This window comes from Nyctereutes procyonoides, unplaced genomic scaffold, assembly GCF_905146905.1.
Source record: "Nyctereutes procyonoides isolate TBG_1078 unplaced genomic scaffold, NYPRO_anot_genome, whole genome shotgun sequence".
Taxonomy (NCBI): Eukaryota; Metazoa; Chordata; class Mammalia; order Carnivora; family Canidae; genus Nyctereutes; species Nyctereutes procyonoides.
In genome coordinates, this window is record NW_026575145.1 from 11,935,813 (window position 1) to 11,957,218 (window position 21,406).

The 21,406-nt window shown below is 35.7% G+C and overlaps 1 protein-coding gene and 1 non-coding gene across 8 annotated transcripts in view; both read left to right on the plus strand.

Moving 5' to 3' along the window:
• The window catches only part of RALGAPA1 (Ral GTPase activating protein catalytic subunit alpha 1), a 249,558-nt gene that overhangs the window by 57,688 nt on the left and 170,464 nt on the right, over positions 1 to 21,406 (plus strand). For all 7 annotated transcript variants that reach the window (XM_055309354.1, XM_055309357.1, XM_055309353.1 and 4 more), the window contains exons 9-11: positions 1,220 to 1,428; positions 3,537 to 3,776; positions 12,732 to 12,929. In XM_055309354.1, coding sequence (XP_055165329.1) covers positions 1,220 to 1,428; positions 3,537 to 3,776; positions 12,732 to 12,929 — 647 coding nt within the window. The remainder of the gene's footprint in view (positions 1 to 1,219; positions 1,429 to 3,536; positions 3,777 to 12,731; positions 12,930 to 21,406) is intronic.
• LOC129499599 (U6 spliceosomal RNA) lies at positions 5,053 to 5,157 on the plus strand. The gene has a single exon (XR_008662420.1). It is a non-coding gene; the product is annotated as a U6 spliceosomal RNA (small nuclear RNA).

Genomic DNA, 21,406 nt, shown 5'->3' on the forward strand with positions numbered 1-21,406 from the left:
GAATTTATAGAAGATTACACATAAGAATAAAATATACTTCATTGTAAAGTTGGCATTTGTTACCTACAGAAAACTGATAATATTTGATATTTGTAGTGATTGTTCAGAGATACTATACCTTGATTCATACAGAAAATAGAATTTTATTAGTAGGAAAGTTTCACTGAGAGTGAAGAGATTTTTTTTTTTTTAATGTATTCTTTGGATCTCACTGACTGGAAAAGTTAAGCCACCAGAAATATTTGATATTATAAATTAAACTTAAATTCTGATATTTGTATGATCTTTATATTATAAATTTTCTTTTTAAGGTCCCTCACAGGTTCAATGTAGTATGTCTTACTCAGATTCTGTATGAATAATAATGTTGTCGTATATTTTGATGATGTTTAGTCCAGTATTTAGTGGCTGTGCCAGAATGGCTGAGTCTTGAAACTAGAGCCTTTCTGACAAATCTTGGTTTAGAAGCAGACCTCTTCCATATGTAGAAGGCATTGGCAGTCTGTATGTGGAAATGTTCTTTTTACAGAAGGATGTTCCTATTTCAAGCTTTGCCAAGTTTAGATAGCTAATAGGCTTAGGCATAACCATTAAGGCCAGTAGAAAGGACTTAAGTTAGAGTAGCAGATCTTTGCAATTGAGAATGATATTTGCTTTAAAAATATTTTTGCTCTAAAAATCAAGGAAAAATTCTCATACCTTGTATTCAAAATTTGTGTCTCAGTTTTAGGTTAGTTAAAGTGAGTTCTCATTAATTTTTAAAAATTTTTATTTATTTATTCACGAGAGAGAGAGAGGGAGAGGCAGAGGCAGAGGGAGAAGCAGGCTCCATGCAGGGTGCCTGATGTGGGGCTCAGTTCCGGGACTGCGGGATCACACCCCGACACAAAGGCACATGCCCTACCGCTGAACCACCCAGGTGTCGCAAGTTCTCATTAATTTTAAATGGCTCTGGAAACTTCCGTGTACTTAGGATTTGCTGAGATTTTTCATGATCTTTTGTAAGAAGATGTATTTCTGTATATCATGATACACGGTTCATTCTTCTAGATTACATGCAATATCTAGCAGATTATTTTAAAATGCCATTTTTGTACTAAATCTACTCCCAAAACAAGGATATCATCACAAGTGTTTTCTCAAATGTTTAAAAATGTTGATGTATCTAAGCATAATTCCTTTTTTATTTTGGTTTTTGTTTTCCTTTTATTTTTCATAGATATCCCACAGGTGAGACCAAAGCCACATTATGTTATGATAAAAAAGGATGCTGAAACCAATGAAGCAATCTATTGTACAAAAGAACCTTTCATTAAGGCTCGGGTTATTGTCATCCGTTGGCTGGTTTCTTTCTGGCTTGAGCCAAAGCCACATACAGGACCTCATATTCCTGGGATGGAAGGTGAAGTCTTGCCAAAGAATATTCAGGTACTACAAAGAGCAAACTTGTGAAAAGTGGCTTAAGAGATGTGTCTGTGGATTTCAATTACCTTAGGTGTAGAACACATTTAAAACAAATAATGGTAATATTTTCTTTGTACAAATGTATTTTATTAATCTGAATTCTAACATTACAGAGTCAGTAATCTTAATAGAAAAAAACTTGGAAGATATAGGAGATAATTCCAGTCACGTATGAATCTCAGCTTCTAATTTGTTTCTGTATTTTATGTTAATTGTGCAGTACTAAAAATATTCTGAATTGTACACATGAATTCTTGCAGTTGGAAACAATTTGTAATCAGATGGTTGTAGGACATCATGGTTCTTTTTTGATTTTTAAGCATTCACAGAATCCTGATTTAAAGCCTTGTCTCCGAGGGTGCCTGGCTGGCTCAGTCGGTGGTGCATGCCACTCGATCTCAAGGTTGTGGGTTCAAGGCCCACATTAGATGTAGAGATTACTTAAAAATAAAATCTTAAAAAAAAATCTTGTCCCTATCTCCTTTCCCCTTTTACCAACAAGAGCAAGGAGTCTAGAAATGTGGTGTAAAATTATACAGCTCTACAGTGGAGGGACTGATATTTAACCTTCTGGTATTTTTTATTAAACAGTTTTCCCTCTTTTTTACACTTACCACTTTCTTCTTTTCCTTTAATATGTGTTTTTTCTGAACTTACCTATATTGCAGTGTTTATTTATTTACAGTTTTTTTCCTTTTCTCAGATTTTCTTCATTTAGTTTTAAAAATGGGCAGCCCCGGTGGCGCAGCGGTTTAGCGCCGCAAGCAGCCTGGGACGTGATCCTGGAGACCCTGGATCGAGTCCCACGTCGGGCTCTCTGCGTGGAGCCTGCTTCTCCCTCTGCCTTTGTCTCTGCCTCTCTCTCTCTCTCTCTCTCTCTCTCTCTCTCTCTCTCTCTCTCCATCTCTATGAATAAATAAAAAATAAATAAAAATCTTAAACTGTGTGTTTTTGTTATGACTTCTTAGATCTTTTACAAATTAAGTGGAGGTATAGTGTATGTTTAGTTGATTAGTGTTCAGAAAATTTAACTTATATCCCCCTTAATCATTTATTTATCTGCAGCCAACTATATGGGTATGTTTTCCTTAAAACTTTGCTCTAAGGTCTCTACAAATAATTATTAAGTGTAGAAACTCAAGCAGAACTATTTTTCATGATCCTAGAACTTAACGTACTAAAATCACAGGGTTTTTGATTGGAAAGGCATGTTTGAGATCATTTATTTAAACCTTTATGTTTTATAGGTGAGAAAACTGAGACCAAAAATTGAGTAACTTACTGGAAAGTAATTTGCCGTGCTACTATAATACCATGGTAGTAATTTCTTCATCACCAACCTTAAGACTTTTACCTTATTTCTAGGCTCAGTCTTCATCTTTAGTCATGGTGAAAATTCTTTTAAGTAACTAGAATATAGAGTGTTCTCTTGAGCTTTTCTTTTCTTTTTCTTTCTTTCTTTTTCCTTCCTTCCTTCCTTCCTTCCTTCCTTCCTTCCTTCCTTCCTTCCTTCCTTCCTTCCTTCCTTCCTTCCTTCCTTCCTTCCTTCCTTCCTTCCTTCCTTTCATTCATTTTATTTTTAAGTAATGTCTACACTCAATGTGGGCCTCAAACTTACAACCCCAAGATCAAGAGTCATACTCTGTACCGACTGAGCCAGCCAAGTGCCCCATTCTTGAGTTTTCTTATGGCTTCCTTTCTATTTCTGTCATAACTTTGCTTCCATTCCTTTGATTTTTTTTGGTAACTTGTTTGTACTGCAAACATTCTAAAATCAAATTATGGGTGGAAAGATGATTAGTGAGTATCACTGTATTACTTAATGTTGAGTTATTTGCGTTGCCACTTAATTATTTAGATTCTAAATGAAATCTATGCCCGATTTTAAACAATGGTGTAAGTTATTTGCATTGCCACTTAATTATTTAGAGTAGATTCTAAATTAAATCTATGCTCGATTTTAAACAATGGTGTAAGTTATTTGTGGAATGCTTTGTGTCCTACCAGTATTTGCTATTAGAAAGCAAAATACCAAGTTGGATGATATTCTCCCCCTTTCACTTTTATTTTAGAGAGCAGCTGCTAGCTTGGTATCCAGAGAAGAAAACAAAAATGATAATGCTGATAAAGCAGACAGAACTGCAGAACCAGAACAGTCTCATTCCAACACAAGCACTCTCACAGAGCGAGAACCCAGCTCATCCAGTCTTTGTAGTATTGATGAAGAACATCTCACAGACATTGAAATAGTTCGCAGAGTTTTTTCTTCTAAGAGAAGTAATGTAAACTTTGTCACAGAGATATTTCGTCAGGTAAAGTACCTCTCAGTAATTTTAATTTGTGATATAGACTTTGGTTTTTAATATTGAATATACTGGCTTTCAGCTATTTAAAATTCTTAATAAAAATGCTTTTTTTTTTTTTAAGGGATTCCTGGGTGGCTCAGCGGTTGAGCGTCTGCCTTTGGCTCAGGGCATGATCCTGGAGTCCAAGGATCGAGTCCCAAATCGGGCTCTGTGTGGAGCCTGCTTCTTCCTCGCCTGTGTCTTTGCCTTTCTCTCTCTCTCTGTCACTCATGAATAAACAAAATCTTTTAAAAAAATGTTTTTTAAAGTTCATATTTAATTTTTAAAATTTACTATATCTAATCCTTTATTGATTTCTGTTATTTCTATATTTTAGTTTTTGATGATTTTAGTTTATTATCTATCCACCTGCCCTATACTCTATTTTTTTTTTTAAGATTTTATTTATTCATCGGAGACACACACAGAGAGAGGGAGAGAAGCAGAGACACAGGCAGAGGGAGAAGTAGGCTCCATGCAGGGATCCTGACATGGGACTCGATCCTGGGACTTCAGGATCACTCCCTGGGCTGAAGGCAGGCCCTAAACTGCTGAGCCACCCAGGGATCCTCTATACTCTTTCTATTTTTAGAACAAATTTCTTAGTTACTCACCTTATGGTCACTTTTCTTCCTACCATTTCATTAGTAAATTATACTAAAATTATTTTATCTAACATTCTCCAATCAATAAAAAGTGGTTTTTGAACGGAAAAAGCGTGCTTTCATTGCCTTCATCCTCCTTTCAGAGGCTGTTTTGTCCTCTAACACATTCTGAAATTAAAATTGCTTAAGGCAGATATTTGGGGACTAAAATAAATGGAGGGAAAGAAAACGAATAAAAACTGTTTCACCTAAAGATAGCGAGAAATTCCTAAGTGCACATTCTCAATTACATAGAAATTTTGTGGAAAATAAACCTTATGAAAACTAATCATTTGCTCTTAATAGCAAAAGTACGTAACTTTTGCAGGTAAACATCATTGAGTTTTGTAGCTGAAGGGGCGGGGTGGGGGGGGATCATTCAAGTCTCACAGAAAGTAAGTTGGTAGATCCGAGACTAAAATTCCCAGATCCTAGTTCCCATCTCAGTGCTGTTTATTCTATACCACATACCTTTACATGCCAGGAAGATGTCTAGGCAAAGCACATCTTTGCCTTGTACACTTGCTTATTGATACGCAAAACAAAGCGTGAGGCAGCATTAGTTTTGTTAACCTAAGTTAAAGAAACAAACTTGCCTTGTGCTTTTATCAGCAGCTCATATACTAAAAATTGGAATGATACAAAGAAAATTAGCATGGCCCCTGCACAGGGACCACAGGCAAATTAATGACAGGCAAATTCATGAAGTTTTCTTTTTGTGTTAATGAATACAAAATGTATAGTTATACACAAATGGATTTAGTTTCATACAACTCCAACTCCAGTGAATATCACAATTAAAAAAAAAAAAAGAAAAACCAATTTGCCTTAACATTTTGTCCAGCTTTAGCAGTGGTTTTAGTTGCCAAATTTAAGGTTCGTGTTGATAGAATATTTGACAAATGGGAGAGGGAAGATATGTGGTAAATAATCTTGGAGTCCTTTACTTGTCGGAGAATTTTTTTTTTTTTAAGATTTATTTATTTAGGAGAGAGAGACAGCAAGCAAGGGGGGGAGGGACAGAAAAAGAGGGAGAGAGAATCTCAAGCATATTCCCTGCCAAGCAAGGAACCTGACACAAGGCTTGATCTCATGACCCTGAGATCATGACCTGACCCGAAATCAAGAGTTGGACACTTAACCTGCTGAGCCATCTAGGCACCCTTTGTGGGAGAATTTATTTATTTTTAAAGATTTTATTTATTCATGAGAGAGACAGAGAGACAGAGACTTAGGCAGAGGGCAAGGGGGCTCCCTGCAGGGAGACTGATGTGGGACTTAATCCCAGGGATCATGATGTGAGACAAAGGCAAATGCTCAGCCACTGGCCACCTAGGTGCCCCCTTGTGGGAGAATTTAAAGCAGACTTATTATAAATATTTGGATTTTTGATTTCTCGAGTCCCTTTGTGTAAGTTTATTTTTCTAGGAATTTGTTCACTGCATTTGTTTTCAAATTTGACAAAATTCAAAATTCATTACATTCTCTTATAATCTTTTTAACTTCTGAAGCATTTATATTCTTGTCCCTCCTTTTCATTCCTGTTAGTTTTTATTCATCCCATTTTTCCCCCTGATGAGTCTTGCTAGAGATTTGTCAGTTCTATTAGCCTTTTCAGGAATGAGCTTTTGGCTGTTGTCTGTTTTATACTTGTTTTCTCTTTTGTTAACTTTTGCACCTTGTTATTTCCTTCTTTTTACTTTTCTTGATTTTTTTTTTCTAGCTAATTAATTTTAGTCTTACATTTTTCTCATGAGGCTTTTTGAGGCTATTAATTTACCACTCAGTACTACTTTAGCTACATTCTACAAATTTTGATACATAGCATTTTTGCTATTATCACTTTTAACTATTTTCTAATTTTCACGTTACTACCTTCTTTGACCTGTGACTTATTTAATAGTTTGTACTTCCAAACCAAGTTTCTTGATTTTCCTTTTTCTAACTAATTTCTGATGTGATTCTTTTGGACATAGAATACAGCCTGTATGATACTAGTTGTTTAAAATATTTTGAAACTTATGGCTCAGTGTGTAATCAGTTTTGATAAATGTGTACTTTAAAAGAATATATTCTTCTCTGTTGAATCCAATGATCATTAAATTCTGAACTTTTCTATATCCTTACTTAAGGTTTTTTGTCAGCACGATCTCACAGTTATGGAGAGGAGTGTGTTAAAATCTTATACTGTAACAGTGATTGTCATTTTTTCTTTGTATCTCCGTAAATTTTTCTTTGTATGTTTTAAAGCTATATAATTAGTAAGTATATATTAGTTTAAAATTTTATATCTAAATGTGAATTAAATATTTTATTTATGGCCCTTTTCATCTGTGGATACGATTTTTGCTTAAGGTTGATTTTATTTACTATTAGTGGATTTATAGCACTTTCTTTTTAAGAACTAGCCTGTGAGGCACCTGGCTGTTTCAATAGGTAGAACATGGGACTGATCTCTCGGGAGATCAAGCCCTACATAAAAAAAAAAAAAAAAAAACAAAAACAACTAACTTCATGTATTTTAAAATAATCTTTTAATTTTTAACCCTTTTATATTATTAGGTTTTGCATGTCTCTTGTAAATATGGTTTGATTTTTTTAAAATCTTCCTTTATAAGATGTTGAAGGAATATCTGATGACCTATAAGAATATAAGGGGATGGAGGGCCTAGGCCAACTCTTGAAATTTTTGTCTTGGGCAGCTAGGTACATGGTGGGAACCTTCACTAAAGAAAGGGCATCCTAGAGAAGGAACAGGTTTGGGGCAAAGGTTAGGGGGGAAAGTAATGAGATCACTTTTAAACCAGCTGATGGGATGCCTGGGTGGCTCAGTGGTTGAGTGTCTGCCTTTGGCCCAGGGCATGATCCTAGGGTCTTGGGATTGAGTCTGACATTGGGCTCCCTCCATGGAGCCTGCTTCTCCCCCTGCCTTTGTCTCTGCCTTTCTCTCTCTGCCTCTCATGAATAAATAAATAAAATCTTAAAAAAAAAAAATAAACCAGCTGACACCTGGTAATCCAAGTGAAGGTGTCTGGTGGGGAGGTGGGATGATGGAATGGGTATAAGGAGAGGGAATTTGGGATTGGTAAGATTTGGAAGTCACTGGCAAACCTGTTGTACATGAAGCTATAAAAGTGAATGAGGTTGGCCTAAGAAACAGGCCAAAGACAAAGACCTTGTGAGCTCAAGGGGCAGGCAGAAAAAGAGGAGCTGGCAAAAAAGACCAGGGCAGAGGCAGTCAGATTGGAGAGGTGAGCTGGCCTTTTATTAAACTTCCTTTTGAATAATAATAAAAAAAATATTTTGTCTTTTAACTGGAATACTTATATTTATTATAGTTATGGAAATGTTTGGATTTGTCGATACTGTCGTCTTCTGTATTTTTTTTTTACCATGTCTGTATTTCTTTTGTTTTATTGTCTTATTTTTTCCTTTCTTTTTTAATTGATGTTTTCTCATTTTGTATCCTTTTTCTGTCACTTTGTTCAAAAGTTATAATTTATTCCTTTTTCTTTAGTGATAACTACATAAATTTTAACTATATACTTCACTTCCCAAGGTCTAAAGTTATTATTGTTTTTTTTTTTTTTTTGCCCTTTTCTAATCAGTATAAGGATCTTGGTACTTTATTACTCTAATTCCCCCCCCCCAACTTAACATATTGTTGTTATTAAATAATTCAGTTCTATTTTGCATGTTTGTGTTTTAACCCTAGTATTACTGTTCTGTGCATTCAGTTTTTATTTACATTTAGTTATGTGGTTTATCACTTTCTGTGATTATAGTATCTTTCCTCTCAGTCTTTCATTTAGAATTACTTTCTTCTACTTGAAGTTTATCATTTAGAATTTTATTTTAGTGGATGTTCATTGGTATCTAACACTTACAATTTTTGCCTGTCTGAAAATGTCTTTAATTTTGAGAGACTTTTTCCACTGGATGTAGACTTCTAGATTTGCCAAAATAGGTCCGTGGAAACCAAAGTAATTGGTTCCACTCAAAGTGAAAGTCAACTATTGCTCTTCATAAAACCTCTCTGAATTTGGATTTCTTAGAGGCTTTTATTTTTGAATATTTTTTTTCCTGCATTTTGGCTCATCAGTCAGTATGTTTAAGAAGATTAAATTTCTCTTTGAATCTGCTATTTTGTTTTTTTCAGTCAGAGGATCAGTTGGGTTACCTAGTCCATCATACTCTTGGAAACAATTCCCCTCATTGAGTTTTTAATCATGCTCCATATATTTTAATTTTTAAAATTGCACTTGGTGGTTTTTTATATCTGCCTACTCACTTTTTGCAGTGGCTCATTCATTCTTTATTCATATTCATTTTCATTTTCTTAATTATAATAATAAAAATAGGATGCCTCGATGACTCAGTGGTCGAGTGTCTGCCTTTGGCTCAGGGCATGATCCTGGGGTCTTGGGATCGAGTTCCACATCAGGCTCCCTGCAGAGAATCTGCTTCTCCCTCTGCTAATGTCTCTGCCTCTCTCTGTGTGTCTCTCAGGAATAAATAAATAAAATCTTTAAAATAAAACATTAAAAATGCTCATTTTATATTTTTTATTCCACTAATCCACTAACTTAAGTTTTTTGCAGTTTTGTCCTTTTGTTATTTCTGTTTATTCACGTTTGTTTTGGGTTTTTGTGTTACGAACTTATATTTTTTTGGAATTTTGTGGGAATTACTTTGAAACCTGGGTTGAAAGTTGTGTCCCTCCAGAGAGGAACTGCTATTGACTTCTCCAGGTATTTGGTGTCCTGTCAACCTTAGTTTACTGTATTTATTTATTTAATTTTTAAGTAAGCTCTGTACCCAATGTGGGTCTTGAATTCATGACCCCGAGATCAAGAGTTATGTGTTCTACCAAACCTTGGTTTTCTTTAAATTATAATTCTCAGGGATCCCTGGGTGGCACAGCGGTTTAGTGTCTGCCTTTGGCCCAGGGCGTGATCCTGGAGACCCGGGAATCCCACGTCGGGCTCCTGGTGCATGGAGCCTGCTTCTCCCTCCCTCTGCCTATGTCTCTGCCTCTCTCTCTCTCTGTGTGACTATCGTAAATAAATAAAAATTACAACTGCCACCAACCAACCTGGAGTGGCCTCCCTCTTTCTTAAAAAAAAAAATAAATAAATAAAAATAAAAATTAAATAAATAAATAAATAAATAAATAAATAAAAAGAAATTCTCAATTTATGATTCTTCCTGCTTTGCAGCACTCAAAGTCATGTGATGACCAGTCTGAGAATATGAATTTGCAAGAAAGGCTGTTCTTCTCTTGATTCCTGTATCCCAAGTCTACTAGTAGACAAGTTTCCTCGTTGACTCTTCTCTGGGGTTGTTTTTTGCCTTCTCCCTCCTGGCCCACCTTTGTATTGAGGTTATAGCCTTCATTGGTGTCAGTTTTACATGTAGGACTGATCTGTGTCTCACCTTTGTACAGGTGGTTATTTAAACCCAACACTCTCTAGGCTGTCCAAGGCAGCAGCCAACAGCTTCATTGTTCATTTTCTTCTCTGGATTAGTACTCACATTTTGTTCTAGACTCAGAATATCCTTACAATCTGAGCCATTCACTTAAAAAGGTATATTGTATTTTTTTTAGGTGTTTTATGCAGGAGATATTCCGGGGTATCTTTAAATGATATTGCTGGGAACTCAAGTTTTCTGAGATGTTTTTATTCTGATAATTATTTTTATTACTTATTTTTTAAAGAGGGAGAAAAAGTGTGGTGAGGGGCAGAGGGAATCTCAAGCAAGCTCCAGGCACAGTGCAGAGCCCGATGAGGAGGGTCCATTATGGACCAAGGGTCCATCCTGCAACCTTTGAGATCGTGACCTGAGGGGTATCTGGGTGGCTCAGTTGATTAACCATCTGACTCTTGATTTCAGCTCAAGTCATGATGAATGAATCAAGAAGTTCTGTAAATATTTGGTGAATGAATCAAGAAGTTCTCTAAGTGTTGGGGTACCTGGGTGGCTCACTTGGTTGAGCATCCAACTTTTGATTTCAGCTCAGATCATGATCTCAGGGTCTTGAGATCAAGCCTTACATTGGGCTCTGTGCTGGATGTTGGAGCTTGCTTGGGATATTCTCTCTCCCTCTCCCTTTCCCCCTCCCCCAGCTCTCACAATTTTTCTCTCTCTTTCTCTAAAAAATAAAAAAGAAGACATTCTGTAATTATTGAATTCCAGGTTCTTTATCATTGCTACCTGAGGGCTAACATTTATTTCTAGAAGCTAATAAGTCTTGAGATAATTTGTTAATATAGTTGATGATGTTATTTTCAGGCAAGTATAATGATTGAAGTCTATCTCAGATGAAGGTATTTATATTGTTATATGTCTTTAAAGTAAAGATACAACTATAAAACAAAAATCCCCAAATCATTGAAATGATAAAATTATTCTCCATATTCAATAGAATAGGCATAGATGCACTCCAGGCATTTACCCCTTATAAGTAAACCCAGTGTGTTTTATGTTGTCATGACTTGGAGTGTACAATGAGGAGCTCCCAGGTATTTTGATGTGAGGTAAATATAACACATCAATAGTTTAACCTTTAAGAACACAGATTTTATGTGTGTATATGTATAATTTTATATATAGATATTATATATATATATAATTTTTTTCCTTAAAGTCACTTTAAGGCAGTGGATCACAACTGTGGTCATAGGCTTCTGGGAAGTCTTCAGGACCTTTTCAGGTCCATGAGATCAAAACTATTTTCATGACAGTACTAAGATTTTATGTATTTTTTCTTTACTGTCATATTTTCACAAGTATGGTGAAGTTTTCCAGAGATACCTACATGTGGTGTTGTATTATTGGATGCAGAAGCAAGCAGACAACAAAATCCAGCCATCTTTTATTAAGCTAAACATTAAAGATTTTTGCAAAAATGTAAAGTATTGTTACTCTTGTTTTAGAATACCTGTTATTCTTTTTGACATCTATGGAGTAGGGGTTCTGGACCAAAATGCAAACCATTGCTTTAAGAAGACAAAAAATTCCCAGTTCTGCCAAATGCTCACTGTACTTGATTAAATCTTAAGGAATGTGTCCATCACAGTCTGAGTTGGTTAATTATAAAAGAATATTAAAAATACCAGAGACCGGGATCCCTGGGTGGCGCAGCGGTTTAGCACCTGCCTTTGGCCCAGGGCGCGATCCTGGAGACCCGGGATCGAATCCCACGTCGGGCTCCCGGTGCATGGAGCCTGCTTCTCCCTCTGCCTATGTCTCTGCCTCTCTCTCTCTCTCTCTGTGTGTGTGTGACTATCATAAATAAATAAATAATTAAAAAAAATACCAGAGACCAGCTTGTTTGGTTTGAATGTTTTGTAACTGTTTTTCACTGAAGAAGGTGGCATAGCTCCTGGTAAATCATATACCATTGGCGAAGCCACTTGTTAGAAAACTGTATCAGATTTTCTTAAGCTAATACCATTAATATTTGATTTTTCTGTCTCCTGTTATTTTGATTCCTTCTCCACATAGTTTTTAGTGGTATAATAGTTTTATGGTCATAGAATCAGAACTGGAGATGACCTCATCTACAAACAGAAAATTTGCTGTGTGTATAGATGCAGAAATATTTTTTGAATGATATCTTAGCTTATTTTAGTTAATATTGATGTCTAGTGGTGCTTCTTCATAAGGGTAAGGTGTTAATGTATGGATTTGAATGTTCTGGTTTCTATGACAGTTATTTCTCATCGTAAATGTATAATTTGGCACTCTGGTTTTTATGTATCAATTTTTTTTAGCCATGGCTAATACCAGTTTCTTTAAGATGCATATTTAGTGTATTGGCAAAATCAGACTTTGGGGCTTATAAGGACAAAGGTTATATACACTCTGGTTTTTAGTAAATTCATCAAGCCACCTGGGATGTAGTATGACAATTTGTCCATTAATATCTTCGCTCTGGAGATCACTAATATTTTCTAAATGATTAAATTTTGTTTTAGATCAGCTTTAGGTCCACAGCAAAGTTGAGGAGAAACTGCAGAGGGTTCCCATGCTAATTTTAAAAAGTTCATTTTTTAATATTTGAGAATAGAATTTCTTTGAGATTTTTTTTTCTTATACCTTGAACCTTTTAAAGGAGGGCTAAGTTGTTATGATTATAAATATTCTGGCAATGAATTGATTGACTTTAACTCTTTAAAAATCATTTATATCATTTTATAAAAAGATAAAAATGTATTAGTGGTTTGTGACAAAGTAAAATGTATCATATGTGTTCTCTTTTTTTTTGCACTAGGCATTTTTATTACCAATTTGTGAAGCAGCAGCTATGAGAAAAGTGGTAAAAGTATATCAAGAATGGATTCAGCAAGAAGAAAAACCTTTGTTTATGCAAGAACCTGAAGAAATTGTGATCTCTTCTTCAGACTTACCTTGTATTGATAGTGTCACAGACCATGTTATTTCAATGGAAGAAGGAGAAAAGAGAGAAGAGGTAAACTGATAAGACTTCAAATATTTTAATATAGGTTTAATATATTAGATTTTCACAAAAGTATAATAACATGTTGACATACAATACTTACTTTTTAGTATATTTGCAACTTAGGTGAAATAGCAGTTACCACAGTACTCTGCCCCAAAGCTTTTTGATGTTACAACGTTAAAAATTAATAATGAGATCAGTATCCTGGTTCTTTAATCCATCGTATAGATCACAATTAGATGCCATTTTAAAAGGTGTGATATTTGAGACTGTAGGAGGATGGCTGGGTCCTGAGCTCACTTCTTCCCATGGACATACCAAGATTGTAACTACATAAGAAAGAACTCATACTAAGAAAGATCTAAAGACTAGGAGACCAGCTCGTGCACAACTAAAGATAAAAAGAAAGCCACAGGGTGCCTGGCTGGTTCAGTTGGTGGGGCATGTAACCCTAAATCTCGAGGTTGTGAGTTCAGGTATCATGTTGGACATAGAGATTACCTTAAAAAAAAAAGAAAAGAAAAAGCCACCTTGAGAAGGCAGAGATGTGGTCAGGTTGGGAACCAAAACCCCTAGTCTGGTGGCCCAGAAGTGGTTTGGTATCACAGGCATAGAGATACTCCCTAAAGAGCAAGGAGATTAAGCACTATGTCATTCACCCCCACCCTGGAGATCTGCACAGGAAAAATGAGGTCCTCACAACATCTGACTTTGAAAATCAGCAGAGCTTAACTTTAGGATATTTGAAAATCATTGGGGCTAAAATCTGGGATAGCCAGGGGTCTATAGGAAACTGAGATAATGCTCCTGAAGGTCCCACACATAGTCTCACTTACTCTGAGACCCAGCACAGTAGCAGCAGTTTGCAGAGCACCTGAGACATACATAAAGGATATATTTTTTTAATTTTAATTTTTTTTAAAGATTTTATTTATTCATGAGACACGGAGAGAGAAAGAGAGGCAGAGATAGGCAGAGGGAGAAATAGGCTCCCTGTGGGGAACCTGATATGTGACTCCATCCCAGGACCCCAGGATCACGACCTGAGCTGAAGGCAGACGCTCAACCACTGAGCCACCCAGGTGCCCCATAAAGGATATTTATTGACTGATTTTAGAGCATAGGCTGGAGGGGCAGGGTTCTGTAGGAACTTTTCTTTGGACATGGAAATACTAGTGGGCACCATTTTCTTGCCCTCATTTAGCCTAGGTTGTTTAATGCTTGTGGGCTGTAGTTCTGACATTCTCTGCCTACCTTGCTAGCATCAGTCTTCCCACCCTGGTATTCTCCTTCAAAATCAACCCACTCCTCCAGCAGACCTTCTCTTAAACTGCTCCCACCCTGCCACATGCACTGGGTGGCCTTGACTGGGAGTGGTGTACCTCCAAAGTGACTCCTGAACTGGGGGACTGGTCCTGTCCACCAGCAACACACAACATCATGGTTGGGCTTTACAGCCAGCTGCACCAGGGTTTACCTCCTCCCACCAGTGCACCCATAGTAGTCCTGGTTAGGCATTGCAACTAGTTGGCCTGGGGGCCAGCCTGCCTACCAGAATGCCCAAGCATCAGAGCTCATTCAACAACACAAGGATGCATGCTGCACATACAGAGGGCACCTAGATTTAGTGACTGTGGGAGGAGGGAATTGTACTTCTGGACCCCACTGAACACCTTCCACATAAGGTTATTACCTTTGAGACCAGGAGATGTAGGTGACCTACTATCTAATACTTGGAAACAAACACAGAGAGTCAGACAAAATGAGGAGATAGGCATATGATCCAAATGATAGGAGGAAAAAAAAAAACTCAGAAAAATAACTAAATCAAAAGGAGTTACATAATCTACCTGATAAAGAGTTAAAAGTGATAGTCATAAAAGATGCTCACTGAACTTAGAAGTAGAGTGGATAATTCAGAACTTCTAAGAGAAATTATTTTTTAAAAATGATATCTGAAAAATACAATAATTCAAATGAAAAATATACCAGAGGGAATCAATAGCCTGGGAAAGGATGCAAAAGAATGGATCAGTGACCTGGAAGACAGAATAGCGGAAATCATCCAAGCCAAGCAACAAAAGGAAAAAAAAAATTATGTAAGACAGGGTGAGGGACTTCTGGGGCAACATTAAAAGTATTAACATTTGCTATAATATACGAGTCCCAGAAGAAGGGAGTGAGGAAGGGGCAGAAAACTTATTTGAAGGAATAACAGCTGAGAACTTTCCTAAACTGAGTACAGAAAATAGATATCCAGGTTCAGGAAGCATAGATAGCCCCAAATAAGATGAACCTAAAGATGTCTACACCAAGACGCATAATTAAAATGTCAGAAGTTAGAAAGAATTTTAAGAGCAACAAAAGAAAAGCAACTAACATACAAGGGAACATCTATAAGACTCTCAACTGAGTCTTCAGCAGAAACTTTGCAGGCCAGAGGGAGTGGCTTGATGTATTTAATGTGCTCAAAGGAAGAAAACCTACAACCAAGAATACCCAGCAAGGTTATAATTCAGAACTAGAGAGAATTTCCCAGACAAACAAAAATTAGAGGCATTCATCACCACTGCACCAGCCTTAATAGGAAATGTTAAATGACTTCTTTATGCAGAAAAGAAAAAGCCATAACTAGAAGCAAAAATAAAATTATAAAAGAAAACATTTTATTGGTGTTAGAAGGTAGGGGAGGTACAGTAAAGTATTCCCTGAGCTGAGAAGACACTTTGAGACTGGAAATCAAAGAAGGCAACTCAATATAGTTTACAGAGTTTTATTCAGGGTAACTTACTGATGAGATAGATGATCAGGCACATGATGATCCAGGTGCTGTACAACTATCCTCCACAAAGTCTAGACTTAGTTCACAGATTTTATAGGGCAAGAGATATTCAGAAGGGCATTATTACGTGATCACAGAGTTCACATGCACCTAATTGACAGTTAACCTTTAATTAGATTTTGTGGAAGGCTAAAGACTACATCATCTTTAACGGATTCACAGGTGGCCAAAGCAAGCTTCTCCCACCCCAGCCTTGGCAGGCATTTCTAAAGTATGTATATTAATCTCAAGGGCCTGGGACATACAGCCCCATGAGAGGTCATCAAGCAAAAATGAACAAGAAGGAGGGCCAACAGTGGAGTCACTGTTTTTAGCACTCCTACAACTTGTAAAAGCAAACATAATGAAGGTTGTAGGTCAGTCACTTATAAAGCTAGCATGAAGATTAAAAGAAGTAATCAACTATATTTACAATAACTATGTAAGGGATACACAAAGTAAAAACATGTAAAATATGGTGTCAAATGCATAATACATGACAAGGGGGAGGTAAAAATATAGTACTTTTAGAATGTGTTTGAACTTAAGTGACCATCAACTTAAAATAGGTGGCTAATACATAGGGTGTTATACATGAACCCTATGGCAATCACAAACAACCTGTAACAGATACGCAGAAAATAAGGGAATCCAAGCACAACACTGAAGACAATCATCAAATCATAAGAGAAGACCGCAAGAAAGAAAAAAGGAACAGAGAAGAACTACAAAAACAGCTAGAAAAAAATGAACAAAAGGCAATAACTACATACCTATCAATAATTAATGTACATGGGCTAAATATTCAATCAGAAGTCATACAGTAACTGAATAGATTTTAAAAAGACCCATCTGTATGCTGCCTACACAACACATACAGACTGAAAGTGATGAGATAGAAAAAAAACCTCTATGCAAATAGAAATGACCAGTAAAGCTGGGGTAGTAATACTTATGTCAGACACCATAAACTTTAAAACAAAGACTGTAAAAGAAACAGAAGGGCATTACATAATGATGAAAGGAGCAGTCCAGCAAAAGAATATATTTATAGATATAGATGCATCCAGCATAGGAGCATCTTAATATATAAAGCAAATAGTAACAGACAAAAGGAGAAATTACAGTAATACAATAATAATAGTGAATTTTAACACCTCATTAAATCAGTGGCTAGATTGTCCAGATAGAAAATGAAAAGGAATAGTGGCTTTGAATGAGATATTAAATCAGATGGGCTTAAATATGTACAGAACATTCCATCTGAAACAGCAGAATACACATTTTTTTTTTTATAAGTGCACATGGAACATTCTGTAAGACAGGTTGCCTATTAGGCCACAAAACAAGTCTCAGTAAATTTAAGAAGATGGAAATCATATCAAGCATTTTTTCCAACCAGAATATTATGAAACTAGAGATTAGAAGGAAAAAAATTAGAAAAAATACAAAGACATGGAGACTAAACAACATGCTACTAAATAAGCAGTGGGTCAACAATAAAAAAATACCTTGAGGAAAAAAAAATACCTTGAGATAAATAAAAATGAAGACAATGTTCCTAGATCTCTGGAACACAGCAAAAGCAGTTCTAAGAAGTTTATATAAATACAGACCTACCTGAGTAATCAAAACAATCTCAAACAATCTGACATATATCTAAAGAAACCAGAAAAAGAACAAAACCCAAAGATAGTAGAAGGAGGGAAGTAATAAAGATCAGAGGAAAAATCAATGGAGCAGAGACTAAAAACACAATAAAAAAGATTGATGAAACCAAGAGCTAGTTCTTTGAAAAGATAAACAAAATTGGCAATGTTAGGGATCCCTGGGTGGTGCAGTGGTTTGGTGTCTGCCTTTGGCCCAGGGCACGATCCTGGAGACCCGGGATCAAATCCCACGTCGGGCTCCCGGTGCATGGAGCCTGCTTCTCCCTCTGCCTGTGTCTCTGCCTCTCTCTCTCTCTGTGACTATCATAAAAAAAAAAAAAAAAAAATTGACAATGTTAGCCAAACTCCTCAAGAGAAAAAGGCTCAAATAAAATCAGGGATGTAGGAGAAGTAGCAACTAATACAATAGAAATACAAAGGCTTATAAGAGACTACTACAGAAAATTATATGCCACCACATGGGACAGCCTAAGAAAAGAATAAATTCCTAGAAACATTCCATAACTGAATCAGGAAGAAATAGAAAATCTGAACAAAATAATTACTATTAATGAAATTGAATTTGTAATCAAGAAACTCCCAAACTGGATGGGTTCACAGATAAATTCCATCAGGCAATTAAGGAAGAGTTAATACCTGATTTCTCAACTATTCCAAAAAATTAATGTAATGAAATCTTCCAAATACGTTGTATGAGGCTAGCATTACCCTGATGCCAAAACCAGATACAGATGCTACAAAAAAAAAGAAAACTATAGGCCAGAATGAACATAGATGCAAAAATCCTCAACAAAATATTAGCAACCTCATTTTAAAATACATTAAAATAATCATCACGTTCAAGTGGGATTCACTGGGAATGCAAGGATGGTTCAGTATTTGCGAATCATTAAACATGATATACCATATTAACAAAATGAAGGGTAAAAATCATGATCATTTTAATAGATGCATTTAATAGATGCAGATGATTTAATAATCATTAAAATGCATTTTAATAGATGTGGCATTTTAATACATTAATAACAGTAACAGAGAAATTAAGAAAACAATTCCATTTACAATTGTACCAAAAGAATAAAATACCTAGAAGTAAATTTAACCAATGAAGTGAAAGACCTCTACAGTGAAAACTTTAAGACATTGATGAAAAAAACTGACGAAGACACAATAGAAAGATAAATACCAAGCTCATGGATTGGAAGAGTTAACATTGTTAAAATGTCCATTCTTTCCAATGCAGTCTGCAGATTCAGTGCAATCCCTATCAAAATACCAATAGCAATTTTCACAAAACCAGAATCAATAACTCTAAATTTGTATGGAACCACAAAATAGTCTGAATAGCCAAAGCAATCTTGAGAAGAACAAAATTGGAGGTATCACACACTTCCTTATTTCAGACTATATTATAAAGTTGTAGTAATCAAAACAGTATGGTACTGACACAAAAAGAGCCACATAGATCAGTGGAACAGGACAGAGAGCCCAGAAATAAACTCACAGTTATTTGGTCAGTAAATCTATGACAAAGGTGGCAAAAATATATAATGAAGTAAAGACTATTTCTTCAGTAAGTGGTGTGGGAAAATTGGACAGCTACAAGCAAAAGAATGAAAGTGGACTACCATCTTAACAGTATACACAAAAATAAACTCAAAATGGATTAAAGACTTAAGTGTAAGACCTGAAACCATTAAGCTCCTGAAAGAAAACCTAGGCATTAAGCTCTTTGACGTTTGTCTTAGTAATATGTTTTTGAATTTGCCTCCTCAAGCAAGGACAACAAAAACAAACAGTTGGGACTACATCAAACTGAAAAGCTTTTGCATAGCAAAGGAAATCATCAGAAAAACAAAAATGCAGCCTACTGATTGGTGGAATGAATGTATTTGCAAATGATATATCCAATAAGGAGTTTATATCCAAAATACATAAAGAACTCTACAACTCTACACCAACAAAACAAACAATCTGATTAAAAAGTGAACAGAGAATCAGAATAGACATTTTTCAAAAACGCAAACAGGGCCAACAGATACATGAAAAGATGCTCAAGATCGCTAATCATCAGGGAAATTGCAAATGAAAACTACAATGAAGGGGGGCACCTGGGTGGCTCAGTGGTTGAGCATCTGCCTTTGGCTGAGATAATGTCCTGGGGTTGAGTCCTGCATTGAGTTCCCTACGGGGAGCCTGTTTCTCCCTCTACTTGTGTATCTGCCTCTGTGTCTTCATGAATAAATAAAATCTTTATTTTTTTTTAATTTTTATTTATTTATGATAGTCACACAGAGAGAGAGAGAGGCAGAGACACAGGCAGAGGGAGAAGCAGGCTCCATGCACCGGGAGCCCGACGTGGGATTCGAACCCGGGTCTCCAGGATCGCCCTGGGCCAAAGGCAGGCGCCAAACCGCTGCGCCATCCAGGGATCCCAAATAAAATCTTTAAAAGAAAAAAAAAAAAACCAAAAAAAAAAAAAAAGAAAAAAAAAACTATAATGAGATACCACCTCACACCTATCAGAATGGTAGTATCAAAAAGCAAGAAAGAATAGTGTTTGGTGTTTGTGAGAATGTAGAGAAAAGGTAACTCTTTTGTCCTGTTGGTGAATATGCAAATTGGTGCACTATGGAAAACAGTATGGAGATTACTAAAAAAAAATTAAAATTACCATATGATCAGCAATTCTACTTCTGAGTACTTATCTGAAAACACTAATCCAAAAAGATAGTACACTCCTGTGTTCGTTGCAGCATCATTTACAGTAGCCATGATATGGAAACAACAAAGTGTCCCATTAGTAGATGAATGAATCTCTCTTTCTTTCTACACACACACACACACACACACGGATATTACTTAGCCCTAAAAAAAAGAACGAAATCTTGACATTTGTGATAACATGGATGGACTAGAGGGCATTATGTTAAGTGAAGTAACTCAGGGAAAGAAAAATACCATATGATTTGACTTATATGTAGATTCTAAAAAACAAAACAAATGAAAAAGTAAAATAGGAACAGACTCAGAAATACAGAGAACCTATTGGGAGTTGCCAGAGGGGAGAGAGTTGGGGAGATAAGTGAAATAGGTTAAGGGGATTAAGAGCTACAAACTTCAAATTATAAAATGAAATCACTGAGATATAAAGTATAGCATAGAGAATAGTTAATAGTATTACAACTTTGTAAAGTGATAAGTGGTAATTGCACTTGTCATGATCATTTTGTAATGTATATAAATGTTTAATCACTATGTTGTAAACCTGAAACTGATATTATATTGCATGTCAATCATACTTAGGTAAAATGGTGTAATCTATAAAACTATGGTACTAGATAAAAATCAGTGTTATATGTAGTACATATTTCTTAAGGATGATTATCAAACTACAGTTTCCCCTTACCTGTCTTATTCTAATAGTTGGGTACTTAAACTACTAGAATATTCTGGATTCTTTCTTGGAAAGTTTTGCACTATTGCTCATTGCAGCATTAAAAAAATCCTTAATTGTAGAATAAACTGGTCTATGATAAGAAAAGCTGGAGTTTAATCATAGAGGAGAAAGGATGAGGGAAGACAGAGTGGAAGTGAAATTTGGGTGTACCTGGTATCATTTATTCTTTAAGTGTAAATTCTTGTTCTTCAGTTTTTTTAATCCTTTTCATAGGCCATATTCTAATCAAAAAGTTGGAGAGTGTGACACTGACGTATATTTTACTAAATCTGGGTAGGAGTGATTTGGTAATTTTTGTTGTTGCTGATTAATCTCATCAGTGGATTAACAGGATATTAATATATGAATGAATAGACCACATTCTGCAGGGATTCAACGAATCAAGATTTACATATGCATATGTGTAATATGTTGTGGAGCATCCTTCCCTATTTCTAAAAAGAAATAAAATGTAATTAAGAAATGTAACTAAGTGTAACTGAGAAATAAAATTGAAGTAAATTAACTTTACCATGTAAATTATGAAATAATTATA